The sequence below is a fragment of the Delphinapterus leucas genome, chromosome X (assembly GCF_059928025.1).
Source record: "Delphinapterus leucas isolate spDelLeu-1000000601 "Yukka" chromosome X, BTC_Dleu_Yukka2, whole genome shotgun sequence".
Classification (NCBI taxonomy): domain Eukaryota; kingdom Metazoa; phylum Chordata; class Mammalia; order Artiodactyla; family Monodontidae; genus Delphinapterus; species Delphinapterus leucas.
Genome location: NC_143150.1, coordinates 40,342,617 through 40,357,147, shown reverse-complemented (window position 1 = coordinate 40,357,147; position 14,531 = coordinate 40,342,617). Strand labels below are relative to the sequence as shown.

General features: G+C 36.0%; 1 protein-coding gene across 7 annotated transcripts in view; it reads left to right on the top strand.

Moving 5' to 3' along the window:
• Window positions 1–12,734, top strand: part of TBC1D8B (TBC1 domain family member 8B) — an 86,023-nt gene extending 73,289 nt beyond the window's left edge. For 5 of the 7 annotated variants that reach the window (XM_022566412.2, XM_089904231.1, XM_089904230.1 and 2 more), the window contains 7 exons: window positions 1,111–1,179; window positions 1,353–1,593; window positions 2,379–2,444; window positions 4,330–4,413; window positions 5,904–5,960; window positions 7,309–7,406; window positions 9,219–12,734. In XM_022566412.2, coding sequence (XP_022422120.1) covers window positions 1,111–1,179; window positions 1,353–1,593; window positions 2,379–2,444; window positions 4,330–4,413; window positions 5,904–5,960; window positions 7,309–7,406; window positions 9,219–9,614 — 1,011 coding nt within the window. In that variant the 3' untranslated portion in view covers window positions 9,615–12,734. Of the gene's footprint in view, window positions 1–1,110; window positions 1,180–1,352; window positions 1,594–2,378; window positions 2,445–2,933; window positions 4,414–5,903; window positions 5,962–7,308; window positions 7,407–9,218 lie in introns of those variants that run through there. The other 2 variants (XM_089904229.1, XR_016391300.1) reach the window with 2 other exon arrangements.
• Window positions 12,735–14,531: the final 1,797 nt, after the last annotated feature.

Sequence of the window (14,531 nt, the reverse complement as noted above, 5' to 3'; positions counted from 1 at the left end):
ATTATAGTATATGTAAAAGCCATTGATTTGCACATGTTGCTTTTTTAAGTGGCTGTTTTACTGACTCTCATTAATTCTAATTTTTTTCAGTTGAATTTCTGAATAGACAAGCATATCATTTCTAGTCTTAGAGTTTTGACCCTTCCTAATATACATACCTGTTTTCAGTTTTTTTGTATTATTGTAGTGGGTAGGACCTTCAGAGAAGTATTAAATAATAGCAGTGGAAGCAGCCTTCCTTGTCTCATTCTGGAATTTAATAGAAGTGCCTCTGGTATTTTATTGTTAAGTATGATATTTGCTGTTGATTTTTGAAGGATGCCTTTTAGCAAATTAAGGAGTTTCATTCAGTTTCTAGGTTAAGGGATTTGGGACATTTAAAAAAAATCTATATTGAATGTTAACTTTGATCAAATAACTTTTCCATATCTTGAGGTTATATTTATTAATGTAGTAAAGTACATTAAAGAATTCCTAATATTAGACTTCGTTGGATTCTTGAAATGAGTCCTATTTGTTCGTGTTGTATTATTCTTTTAATATTCTGCTTTGATAGTTTTCCTAAATAGTTTAGCTTGGTTCTTTATATCTGTGTTAAAGTGACATTGGCTTATAGTGTGTGTGTGCTAACTTTAGTTTTCATATTAGAATTGTGCTCACGTCATAGAATGGATTTTGGAACAAATCATATTTTTCTATGCTCTGGGATAGATTACGTTTTTTGGCACAGAGAGGGAATGTACATCTCCCAGTGACTTTGAAGTGTTTAATGACAACCCCATGTGGTGACTTGACAGATTGCTTATATAGCAAGACAGGAATATATGGAAAAAAACTATAGAATATTGTTGCTTATATTTATAGACATTAAGTGGCTGTCCTTTGGCAGTTATCTCTGGATATGAAGAGATGAAGGTCAAATTACATATCAGAATAGAACTGAGCTATAGTCTCTGTACAACTTTTTAAAAGGGAAAAATAGGTACATTTACTTTGTTATTCCGTTAAAAAAATATATTTTATTCTGGCAGAGGGAGATTTCTAAATGGATTCAAAGAGAATTTCTATGCTGAAGTGTTAAATTCTAAATTGCTTTTAATCCTTTTAAAGTTGCGTGTTGTATCACAAGATGTGAAATTGAGCCTTCATGAATTGGATGAACTTTATGTCATCTTTAAGGTACTGTTTTCCTTCTTTAAATGAAAAATAATATTCTTAGCAGAATTTTACCACAACTGTTCAACTGTTTTATCTTTAATTACTTTAGTAGACATGTTTAAAAGAAAAAAATCTTATAGTTACTTTTTCTGATATAATGACTTTGCTTTTTTTTTTTTCCATTTCTTAAATAGAGAGAGTTGTTTTTTTCTTACTATTGGTGTTTGAGTTCTCCAGTATTGAAGCACCATGATCCTAGTCTGCCATATTTGGAACAGTATCAGATTGACTGCCAGCAGTTCAGAGTGTTGTATCACTTGTTGAGTCCCTGGGCTCATTCTGCAAACAGAGACTCACTAGCTTTATGGACATTCAGATTGTTGGATGAAAACTCCGACTGCCTTATAAACTTCAAAGAATTCTCCTCTGCAATTGGTAGGATGATGTCCAATAATCTTTTTTAAAGCAAAAAAATAAAGGTACCCCTAGAAATACTTAGTACTGCCTATCATTGCCAATTTAGTCAGATTTTATCAGCCTGATATCAGATTTTTTATCAGATTTACATTGTCTCCAACTTTAGCAATAACTGGACCATTTTCTTTGTTTTTTGCTAAGTCTAAATATATTCATCTCATTTTGCCTCAACCCTCCCAGAAAAACAAGCTGTTAGATGTGAATGATTTAATGGTTAACATGAAGGAAGAGAATGTCCTGATTTTCCCACCTTCAGGCACATGGATTCTTCAGGAGGACGTTCTCCCTCAGTAAAAATCCAACCACATAGCCTAGAAAAGTGGTAGAGAAATATTCAATGAACATTTTGTGCCTGTAGATAGTCCACTGGTTATATCATTCCTTTGCTTTTCCAGACAACCTAGCATGCTTTCTTATCAGGGATTGCCCCTTGAAGAGGAGTTCTCTCCTCAGATGAAGCATAAGGCCTCATTCAAAAGAAAAAGTAAATTTTAGATTGGGATTGGGGGAAAGAGTTCAGCAGAAGAGCATTTTATTTATCCCTCTGATAAAGGGTATTTTGCTTATATACTTCAAGGAGAGAATCTGGCCTACTGGGTAGTTGTTTAACAGTTAGTTTAAGTAACAGAAGATTTCTGAATCCTAATTCCTGGCTAGTATCTGTGTCTTAATTAATCTGTGTTGCTGGAATTGATTGAATGTTCTTTGGCTGTGATTATTTGCAATTTAATTTTATTGAACAGACATAATGTACAATGGAAGTTTTACTGAGAAGCTTAAGGTGCTTTTTAAGCTGCATATTCCTCCAGGTAAGAATTTAACAGTTGTTAGTGATATATAGGAGTTGACTCCATTTTAACAAGTATAATTACAGATATCATTCCATTTTAACAAATAACGTAATTTTCCATATGATATAAGGTCATTGCTTCATTGTGGCCCATGGATCATATTAGCAATATTTTTGCTGATATATAGTTACACTGACATCTATGGAAGAGTTTCTGTGCAACAGATGGGTTCACAAGTTTCCTTCCTGTTAGTGTTCAATCAATTTAATGATAAGTAGTTTGTGTGTAGGAACTATCATTTGAATATTGTCATAATGTTGAATTTTTATTGTTGTTGTTGTTATTAGAGAGTTGAATTTAACTTTAGACAAACTGCTAAACTTGTGAAATACTACAAATTATTCAGAAAAATGAGACCAGGCAACAGGGATATTAAACATTTGGAAAAGGAAGCAAAATAGGGCTTCCCTGGTGGCGCAGTGGTTAAGAATCCTCCCGCCAATGCAGGGGACACAGGTTTGAGCCCTGGTCCAGGAAGATCCCACATGCCGCGGAGCAACTAAGCCCATGTGCCACAACTACTGAGCCTGCGTTCTAGAGCCCGTGAGCCACAACTACTGAGCCCGCGTGCCACAGCTACTGACCCTGTGCTCTAGAGCCCGTGCTCCGCAACAAGAGAAGCCACCGCAATGAGAAGCCCACACACTGCAACGAAGAGTAGCCCCCGCTCACCACAACTAGAGAAAGCCTGTGCACAGCAACGAAGACCCAATGCAGCTAAAAATAAATATTTTTTTTAAAAAAAGGAAGCAAAATAAAAGCTACCATTTATTGAGCACTTGCTCTGTCGAGGTGTTTGCTTTACGTGCATTCTTTTATTTAGTTCTCATGATATCCTTGAAAGGTGGTATTATCCTTCCAATTTTGACGATACGGAAACTAAGGGAAAGATTAAATTTGCTGAAGATCACATAGCTAATAAATTGGTTAGCTGAGATTCAAACTGAAGTCTGACTCCAAAGCACAGGTTTCTTTCTATTCTACCATACTGCCTTAATGTTACCACATCATTCCACTTTACTTAAGTATTTCCCTCTGACCTTAAGAGGCAGCCTTTTCCAGGCCTGATCCATAATTGGGAAACCAGTCTTAGACTTCAAAGGAACATTGCAAAAGTACCTTTTAGCTTAGATAGGGTGATTCACAAAAAAAAAAAAAAAAGTACCTCATAATTTGTCTAAAGCTACACCTAAGATCTTTTAGAGCCTTCCCAGGATAGCTGGGAACCATTCTTTACCAGACCAGAAATCTAAAAGCCATCTTTAACCCTTCACAAACTCAAGTCACAATCACAGCATTTAAAACAAAAGACAAACCAAATAATAACTATGAAGGACTTTACATTGTCAAGTCAAATTAGAATGTCTACTATTGCCATGGAATGAGTACGCTTTCAATAGAAGGATCAAAAATAGAAAAAACACTGTGTATCTGTTAGAGCACTCAACTTCGTGTTTTCCTTCTTATTAAAGACGTTTTTAAATGACTGAGGTCACGTTTTCAGAGATTCCCAAGTGCCAGATTTTTTAAACATTTTTTAAAACTTTTTATTTTATATTGGAGTATACCCGATTAACCCATATTTTTAAATTTCAACTTGTAGTGGCTCTTGGAAAACTATTAAAAAGCAAGAAATTTGGAAAAATAATAGAACTCAAAGTGATCAAGTACTTCTTGTTATTTGCTATACGGTAGAGTAATACTACTTCCACATTTCTTCACATATGTCTTTCTTTGACAGGGACCCTTTGTTGATTCTCTGCCCCCAGATTTAATTGATCTATTATAGGACTCGTTTCTGTCCCTCATTGTTATAAATGTGATTTGGGTTATCTGTTTTCAGCTTATACTGAAGTGAAGTATAAGGACCCTTCAAAGGGAGATGAACTTTCCAAGGAAGAATTACTTTATTTCAGTCAGCTCCATGGTAAATATCTGTTTTAAATTTATCTGTTTTGGGACTTCCCTGGTGGTCCAGTGGGTGAGACTCCCTGCTTCCAATGCAGGGGACCCAGGTTCAATCCCTGGTCAGGGAACTAGATCCCGCATGCATGCTGCAACTAAGAGTCTGCATGCCACAACTAGGAGGTCCGCATGCTGCAACTAAGAAGTCTACATGGCGCAACTAAGAGCCTGCATGCTGCAACTAAGAGCTGGTGCAGCCTAAATAAATAAATAAATTTATCTGTTTTGATTATTAGTCACCCAGAGGTCTTTCTGGCTTAAACATTCTTTACCCAGCTACCACTAGTAAAATTTGGGTTAATTATACCTTATACTTCTTTTGTGCTACCATAACACTTAGCACAGTCCTAAATGCATGGTAAGTACTCTATAAATATTTGACTGATTAACTAAACTACATTTTGGGTTTTGATTTATGGAATTTCTTATTTACTGGAGAATTAGAAAGAAAATGCATTTTGTTTCTACTTCTGTAGCAGAAATTTCTAAAAGGTATCCAGCCATTTTTTATGCCTTGTTAAAATGCGATGAAGACAATAGAATCTTTGATGATTGAAGGTCATAGCTATTATTCAAACAGTGAATACTTATCATAAATCACTGTAGGTGTAGGAGACCGGGATGAGTCTGTCTCCAAGACATAATTTGGAAGGGTTATGAGCTAATTTTTGTGTCTTTTGCTTCTTTTTCATAAATATGAATGTCTTAAAGAGGGATAAGTTCTTATTAATGTATGTTTATGTTACTGTATGTTAGTGTTTGAAGTGACCTTACAAATCATCTAGTCAAGTCCCTTAATTATATAGAGGGCACTGAGGCCAAGAAAGGAGAAGTGACTCGTGTAAGAGTTTTCAATGAGGTTTTACCACAATCAGGACTAGTAGCTGAGTCTTTTGACTTCCGGCGTGTGTTTTTTTTTCCCTAATAAAAGAAGTAATACAATTTAATTCGAAGAAAATCACAAGGAAGAAAATACCACATACCACCCAGAAATAAATACTTAACATTTGGTATACTTCCTTCTAAGATTTTTGTTTGTTTGTTTTTTGCGGTATGCGGGCCTCTCACTGTTGCGGCCTCTCCCGTTGCGGAGCACAGGCTCCGGACGCACAGGCTCAGCGGCCATGGCTCAAGGGCCCAGCCGCTCCGTGGCATGTGGGATCTTCCCGGACTGGGGCACGAACCCGTGTCCTCTGCATCGGCAGGTGGACTCCCAACCACTGCGCCACCAGGGAAGCCCTGAGATTTTTTATATGGATTTTTCCCCAGTGTTCCTTTTAAAGTTCTTGAATACTTTGCCGTCTAATGATAGGAGGTCAGGTTAGCTATAATTGGTTTGATGAATTGAAGAACATAAAGTGTGCTTATAAGTCTTTATGTAAAATATTATTTTACTTTCAAAAGCTATTTGTTAAATATTTTACAAAATGCAATTGTCCTCTTTTCCTCTAGTTTCCAAGCCTGCAAAGGAGAAGGAAGCAGAGTCAGCAAAAAACAGCCCTGAAAAAGGTATATGATCTAGGAGTATCATTTAGTTTAAATTATTGTTTTTGTAAATAGGGTTAACTACACAAAGGGGAAACGTGGATTCCTTTTAAAGTCTATTGATTGATTTGTCCTGAGAGCTTTTTCAGTTCCTTTGTTTTAGTTTAACAATTTCTTCTTCTTCTCTTGATACTTAAGTCTCAGAAGTTATAGAAAATACAACTGTAAATGACCTGTATTTATTTAATTTTATTATTTGAAAATATTAATTTTAATTACATAAGTAATAGATAATCCTTATAAAAGGAATCTAAATGGTACAGAAATCCTCATACCCTCACCCAACCCCACCCTGAAGTAAATGTGAAAACATTTTGGTCTGTATTCTTTCCAGACCTGTTTTGATGTATAAACAAATATAGACATCTCTCTTTTAAAAAAGAAACATTTCATAAATATTGTTGTACAATTTGCTTTTTTGATTTTGTAGTATATCATGGACATCTTTTCATGTCAGTACATTTGGATCTGTCTTATTCCTTTTAATGGGTGCAGAGTATTCCACTGTTTGGTTGTACCATCATTTATTTCAGTAACTAGCTCAATATTGATGAACATTTAGGTTGTTTCCAATTAATTATATTGCAAACTATTCTCCAACAAACATTTTTATACTTACATTTTATAATACTTTTGCACATATTTCTTTAGGATAGGATAAATTCATAGAGGTATGAGAATGCTGGATAACAAAGAATATGTACATTTAATATTTTGATAGAGGTTGTCAAATTGTTCTCCATCATTCTTTTTATGTTTTTGAGTAACATTTAGTTAAAAAATAATTGCTGAAGATCTGCTTAAATATGATAACTTTGCCAGGTTGTTCAGTATATCCTAGTTTTCTAAGAGATCTAAATAATTATTAATAAAGTCCCATTAATATCATTGTGATTAAACTCTTCAAAGGAATGAATGAATAAGTACTTTTTTGAATTTTTGAAAAAGACTCACCATAGTATGCTATGGTAACTGCATGCTAAGAACATCATATAGAAGCTATTTTAAACTTAGTGGTATGCATGAGAACATCTACATGAAATTTACATCATGTACTGTTTAATCTAAAAGGCATCCTTCTTCCTCTAGTCCCCAACCTTTCCAAAGTAAAAGTTTTAGTTTAACGGAAGTGGAGAATGTATTTTGAGAGCCAGTGAGTGAAATAAAAAGTATAGTCAGATCAATTTCTGGAGTAAAAAGTGTGGAATCTTATATCTCAATGAAATATCTTTCGATCAAAATTGTTCTTTTGGGGATTTGGGAAAATATAATGGGCTGTTCATTATGAAATGGTTTTATTCCCCTCATTGAGGAAAAGAAAAAGTTGACATTCAAGCATATCTAAGTCAATGGCAAGATGAGCTTTTGAAAAAAGAAGAAAACATTAAGGATTTACCAAGAATGAATCAGGTATAGTATTTTCAAAGAAAAATTCTGGTTTACTTGTGTGTTTTTGTATAAATGAATGTGGGTGTATCCAAATCTAAAATAGCTAACATGCTATTACAAAAATAAATAATCTATGCATCATCTCTGTAAGTTTCAAATGAGTATAGAAGAGTGGGAGTAAATTTTTAAATGATTTTCTACTGTAAACATTTAAATGCATCTAGAGTTTCATTACAGTCCTCTGCTGTGACATTTGTACCTATAGAAAAGATGTGTGTATAACATATATTTCAGTGTTTTTTATTTCCCGCTTTATTAGAAATGTTCACTTATTCAGTAAACATTTCTTAGTGCCTACTAGATGACATGCCCAATGCTAGGTAGTGGGAATAATAATTAAAATAGGTCACACCCTAGTTCCTAATCATCTTAAACCTGCTCAGACAGTATTAATGACTACTACTGACACAATTCTATTTTTTTTTTGCGATACGCGGGCCTCTCACTGTCGTGGCCTCTCCCGTTGCTGTGCACAGGCTCTGGACGCGCAGGCTTCAGCGGCCATGGCTCACGGGCCCAGCTGCGCCGCGGCCTGTGGGATCTTCCTGGACCGGGGCACGAACCCGTGTCCCCTGCATCAGCAGGCGGACTTTCAACCACTGCGCCACCAGGGAAGCCCTATTGACACAATTCTAAATCCATCTCTTTCTTACACACTATTCAGTCATTATATGTTCTTATTTTTTTTTAATTAAAATCTGTTGGTATAGGGACTTCCCTGGCAGTCCAGTGGTTAAGACTCTGCGTTCCCAGTGCAGGGGGCACAGGTTTGATCCCTGATCGGGGAACTAAGATCCCACATGCCACACGGCGTGGCCAAAAAATAAATTAAAAAAAATTTTTTAATCTTTTGGTATAGATACTGAGGATTCCCAGAACTACCAAAATGAGAAATATGAAATAACGTAGTTTTTCTCAGTGGACTAGGTAATTTGATAAATAAGTACTTTTTAAAATTAATCATGATATATTTATTCTAAATTTTTAATAAATAAACAGTATTACAGACTAAGAAAGAAAGAGAAATAAAACTTAAAGTATGGTACAATACATTTTTATGAAGTTTATCTTTTTTATTTGCTTTTTATTTACATATAAACTTTTCTGGTAGCATGATTGACTTATAGGACTTTTGTGTTGGAATAGTTTCTTTTTTAATTGACAAACATCTTCTAGGAATGTCTATGGATTATCTAGAGGCAATTAGCGGACAATCCAGGTTATTTCTTTACTTGGGCCCCACCTTAGCCTTTAAAGAGAAACATGTCCAAATGGGCTCCTTAGAGCTACCTTGTACTACTAGATAGGTCCCAAAACATTCTTCCTTATATTTAAGTCATCCTAGTTGAGCTGCCTACTCTAGCCCTTTGGGGAGATCAAGGGGAACTCATTCTTAATCTGTTCATTAAGATTGGTTAATGAATGAATGATTTACATGTAAGGAAATATGGGACTTTGCCTAATTAAAAGTACCACCTAACATTGATGGAATGCTGGCAGATACTGTCCAAGAATTATTGTATATATAATATATGTATATAATTTACTGTTATTAGGCAACAGATGAGAAGTCTTAAGTGGAATTTTCTTTCGTGGTTCATACCCATCTTTCTAGAATCAAGGTTTGTTTGTGGATTAATCATCAGTTCTTATCACTTCTGTGGTGAAGGTTACATGGTACAAATTCTAAATAGAAGACTATTCACTTCTGAGTTCTCCTGATATTTGCTAAGTCTGATATCAAATGTGATATTTCTAACTTGTGTCTTCTAGTCACAATTTATTCAGTTTTCAAAGACACTATATAACTTATTTCACGGGGACCCTGAAGAAGAGTCATTATATCAAGCCATTGCGGTTGTAACCAGCCTTTTGCTCAGGATGGAAGAAGTTGGAAGGAAACTCCATAACCCTGCGTCATCAACCAAAGGATTGTCTGGTGCAGTCTGTGCTTCTGGAGGACCCAGTGAGGGGCAAACAGAGAGCCACTTAGAGAAAGATCCCTCCTCTCTCAGGGAAGAACCTCAGTGGTCATTTGCATTTGAACAGATTCTCGCCTCTTTGTTGAATGAACCAGCATTGGTGAAGTTTTTTGAGAAACCCATAGATCTAAAAGCCAAACTAGAAAATGCAAAAACCTCTCAGTTAAGTTCTAGAACCAGGAAGTAAATCTTTTAACAGGAATTGCTTATTATAGACATTTACCAAGATTCTCATAGGTGTCAGCTTGATTTCTAGGAGTAGGGATCAGGGATTTTCTTGTTACCAATGTATTTGAAGGTGAAAAAGAAGATATTTGGAAGCACAATGATTCATTCCTTTGTGGTGTTATCTAATTTTGATATTCTCTAATACAAATATACTTTTTATATTTCACAAGGTATGCAATATCAGGGGGAGTATGCTAAATGCTAAATTTTACCACCAGAGGGCACCACCATATCACTTTTAGCAAGGAAATTACTAGTTTGTGCTGCTATTTACATATGAATTACTGATGATTTTTGAAAATGTGGTGTTATGTTTGAGTGTTAGTGATGCTGACACATCATATTGATAAATCCTACTTTCCAAATTGCCTCAGTCCTATTAGAATGCTTTAGAAAAGCAGGCTCTTAGATCTGTAGCCTTAATTATCTAGAAGATTACCATATGGGAACCTCATTTTCACGTTATCTAACTGAAATAATATTAACTTTTTAAAGTTAATCTCATTCAGTCTTCTAATAATAAATGGCTTTTTAATGAATTCTATCTTCTCCCTACCTGAGCAGTTCAGAAGCTGCTGACACACTTGTAGCTCTGTTACTGATAAAAATAAAGAACTCAAAACTCTGGGCCGATACAAGGAAAAACGATTTTGGATTTGGATTTGAGCTGGTTAAAGCCAGCCAATTCAGAAGGGTTAATAAACAGTACAATTAACTGTGTACAGGTCTCTCATTAGACCGAGAAATTACTTGAAATTCCGAGCACTGCTCTTTGTGGCATTTGTCTCAGAGTAGCTTGAGACTGCTTTGGTTCTAGTTTTAGATTTTGGATTTTCACCAGTCATATTTTAAGTTACATTAGATAGACTGAATTATTGTATTAGTCTGGCAAGTTCGTAAAGTATATATTTTTATTGTGCTTCACTTTATTGCGCTTCATAGATACTACATTTTTTTGTTTTTTGTTTTTTGGGTTTTTTTGGCTGCTGCAGCTTGCAGGATTTTAGTTGCCTGCAGGGATTGAACCCAGGCCCTCGGCAGTGAAAGCGCAGAGTCCTAACCACTGGGCTGCCAGGGAATTCCCACAGATACTACAGTTTTACTGAAAGTGAAGGCTTGTGGCAACCCTGCGTTGAGCAAGTCTATCAGTGCCATTTTTCCAACAACATTTGCTCACTTTGCATCTCTGTGTCACATTTTGGTAATTCTCGCAATATTTGGAACTTTTTCATTATTGTTATGTTTGTCATGGTGATCTGTGGTCTTTTTTTTTTTCCTTGTGGGATTTTTTTTATTATTATTCAAACAGAAAGTCACAAAAATTATAATCATCCTCATCAGTTCACTCAGTCCCATGTAATTAATTTTTTTTTTCATCTTGATCTTTTGTTAGCACTTTTATGAATTCATCAGTTTTCCACTAGAGTTCTGAAAATGCTTATTCATTCAGTTCAGCAGTATACTCAGTTACCAGAAACCTGTACCTGTCAGAGTCTTTTCCATGAATTCCTTGAAGATGAAACCCTTTTATAGGAACATTTTTGCAAAAGCATCAGAGTGCACCCATTTACTGTCTGTAAATGACAAAAGAGTTAAATGATCAGTGATCTTTGATGTTACTAATAGGACTCACTGAAGGCCTAGGTGATGGTTAGCATTTTTTAGCAATAAAATGTTTAATTAAAGTATGTACATCATTATTTTAGACATAATGCTATTGCACACTTAATAGACTACACTATAGTGTAAATGTAAGTTTTGTACGCCCTGGGAAAACAAAAAATTCATGTGACTCGCTTTATTGCAATATTTGCTTTCATCGAAGTGATCTGGAACCAAACCTGCAACATCCAAGGTATGCCTGTACTTGTGCGTAATGATTGTTAAGATAATGTATAGAATTTTGGCATCTATCTAAAAAGTTGTAATCTATTTGATTTAGATGTATAATTTCTATATACTTTATGCTGCTTATATTTCAGTCATTACAATGAAAGTTCATTTAGAGATAATGGGCTTTGTTAGCACTTTAAAGAAAAAAACCACACCTATCCAATCTTCTGTGCTGTTTCTGATAAGAACAATTTATTAATCAGTTGATTTAGGAAATTGTGGGGAGAAGTCATCCACTGGAGCTTCTTTCTTCACAAAAGACTTTGGTTTTAAGCCTTTTGACTTTTCAGATTTGAAACAATGAAAGGGCAGATATCCTTTAGGACAACCCAAGAAGTCTCCCTTTCTGGAAAAGAATTGGTATAGTCAGCCTTTGGCAAGAATCCACTGTGAACGAAGCCTAACACAGAGGGCTTCATCACCACAGGATATGTTATTTTCAGAGATATTCAAGAATTTTCAAGTTGACCCTTTGAAAATTTTGTAAATTGAGCTTGGCCAAACACTTACTAGTAGTGTCTTGAAAATTATTTTGTCAACTTTGTCTTCTCAAGGAAATTACCACTTAAAGAGATGGTTGGTAAATAAACATCTGTGCCTTTTCTCAGAAATTATTTGCCTGAAACATGTCCAAATTTTAGAGTTTAGTTAATAGTTTATATGTGAACTATCACACATCTGCTATTAAGCAATGATTGTTAAATTACACTACAGTAGCCCTATAAAGACACAAGGCTCTATGCTTATATACAAAGGCACTATTGCACATACTTTGTTGAACATTTTGTCAATTGTATTTACAAAAAAGATACTTTCTTAAGAACATACGTTATTAATATTTGGTGATTTTTAAATCAGAATATTGAAGATTACTTAGTATTGTATTTTAGCCTAGATTAATTAAAATTGAATACCTAAAGATTTCTGAATTGCAGAAAGATTATAAATGCAAGTTAAAAAGACGAACATTTATTTTCTGAGTCTGCAGGAGACATAAGCTGAACACATAGTTTTGTAGTTGCTACCTTGTTAAGCAAATGGGTTGTTCTTAATGTTTAAAATCTTATGTAGTTGTGTCACACTGAACTAGTGCATTATACCTTATGCATTAAATTGTTAAGGTGGCTTTACTGGTCTTTATAAAAAAATGTTAAAAATCTGTTAAATAAATATGAAGAATGGCTTACTTAAAGATCTTACTATTATTTATTATGATGTACTTTTATACTTAACTCAGTTATCACTTGAGGACTTCCCTCCTATATTAGTTAAGTTTCAGTTGCAGAGAACAGAGTTAATTCTCATTAGTTTAGGCAGGAAAAGATTTATTACCAGATATTAAGTGGCTTACAGAATTATCAAGAGGACTGACTCTAAATTGAGCTTTCAAGAACAATTTCCAAGACTATACCACAGAACCAGGCCACCAAGGGAGTTGCTAATTGTTCTGCTGTTAGGAAACTGCTACTTCCTACTCCATGATGAAAAGCCAGCACTACAGCTGCTACTTCCAGAACCACGCTCCACCTGCTATGATTTGTACCAGCAAAATGGATGCCAAGCATCCTGCCTCTCAGCACCCACAAGCTAGTGACTAAATTGCAATAGAACAACCAAACATCTGAACAACCATGTTTACCAGCAGAAATGGCAAAAACTTAGTCTCCACCTTCCTTCTGCCATTTAAGTCTCATGAGTGTGCATCTCATTGGCCTGTAGTACCTCCAGAATTTTAGTTGCAAGGGAATCTGGGAAATGTACTCTTAGCTTTTTAGCCCCTGCAGTACAGGAAGGCACACTAAGAGGCTGGAATGGACATCGAGCACTATATTTGCTTTCTCTTGCTGTGTAACAAATTATCACAACACACATTATCTCACCATTTCAATGCGTCAGGCCTCTGGGCTCAGCTTAGCTGGGTCCTCTGCTTAGGATCTCATAAGGCTGCAAAACCAAGGTGTCAGCCAAGCTGGTTCTCATGTAGAGGCTTAACTGGGGAAGAATCCACTTCCAAGCTCACTCAGGCTATTGACAGAAATCATTTCCATATGGTTATAGGTCTGGAGGCCCCAGCTTCTTGTAGGTGGTCTCCTGGAGGCCACCCTCAGCTCCTAGAGGCTTTACTCAGCTCCCAGCAACTGCCCTCAACTTCTTCAGGCTGCCCAACCTTGCCATGTGGGCTGCCCTCAAATGGCCACTTACTTCATCAGTCTAGCAAGGAGAGTTTCTAAAGCAAGTCTGCTAGCAAGGTAGCGTCTTATATAATAAGAACCTCGGGGCAGGACAGGAATAATGACGCCGATGTAGAGAATGGACTTGAGGACACGGGGAGGGGGAAGGGTAAGCTGGGATGAAGTGAGAGAGTGGCATGGACATACATACACTACCAAATGTAAAATAGATAGCTAGTGGGAAGCAGCCGCATAGCACAGGGAGATCAGCTCCGTGCTTTGTGACCACCGAGAGGGTTGGGATAGGGAGGGTGGGAGGGAGCGAGACGCAAGAGGGAAGAGATATCAGAACATATGTATATGTATAGCTGATTCACTTTGTTATAAAGCAGAAACTAACACACCATTGTAAAGCAATTATACTCCAATAAAGATGTTTAAAAAAATAATAATATAGTCTCACAGTAGTGACATATCCCCTTTGCCATATTCTGTTGGTTAAAGGCAAGTCACAGGTCCCATGCACTTTCAAGGGGGGAGGATTACACAGGGCATGAGCATCAGGAGGCAGGGGTTATAGGGGGTGCGTTGTAGAGTCTGTCCACCACAAGCATCTATGTTATTCACCTCTTTTCCCACGCAGCACACCCTTCTTCCCATACTTCTACATAAGAACTAATAGCATCAGTGGTATGCTGCTGCCTGTCATAACATAAATCTCCCTCATACCAACAAAAATGCACTAATCTCTCCTAAGGGAAAATCCAAGTTTCTGTTGGTCACTTGGATCCATCGATGGGTAATGTCCACTC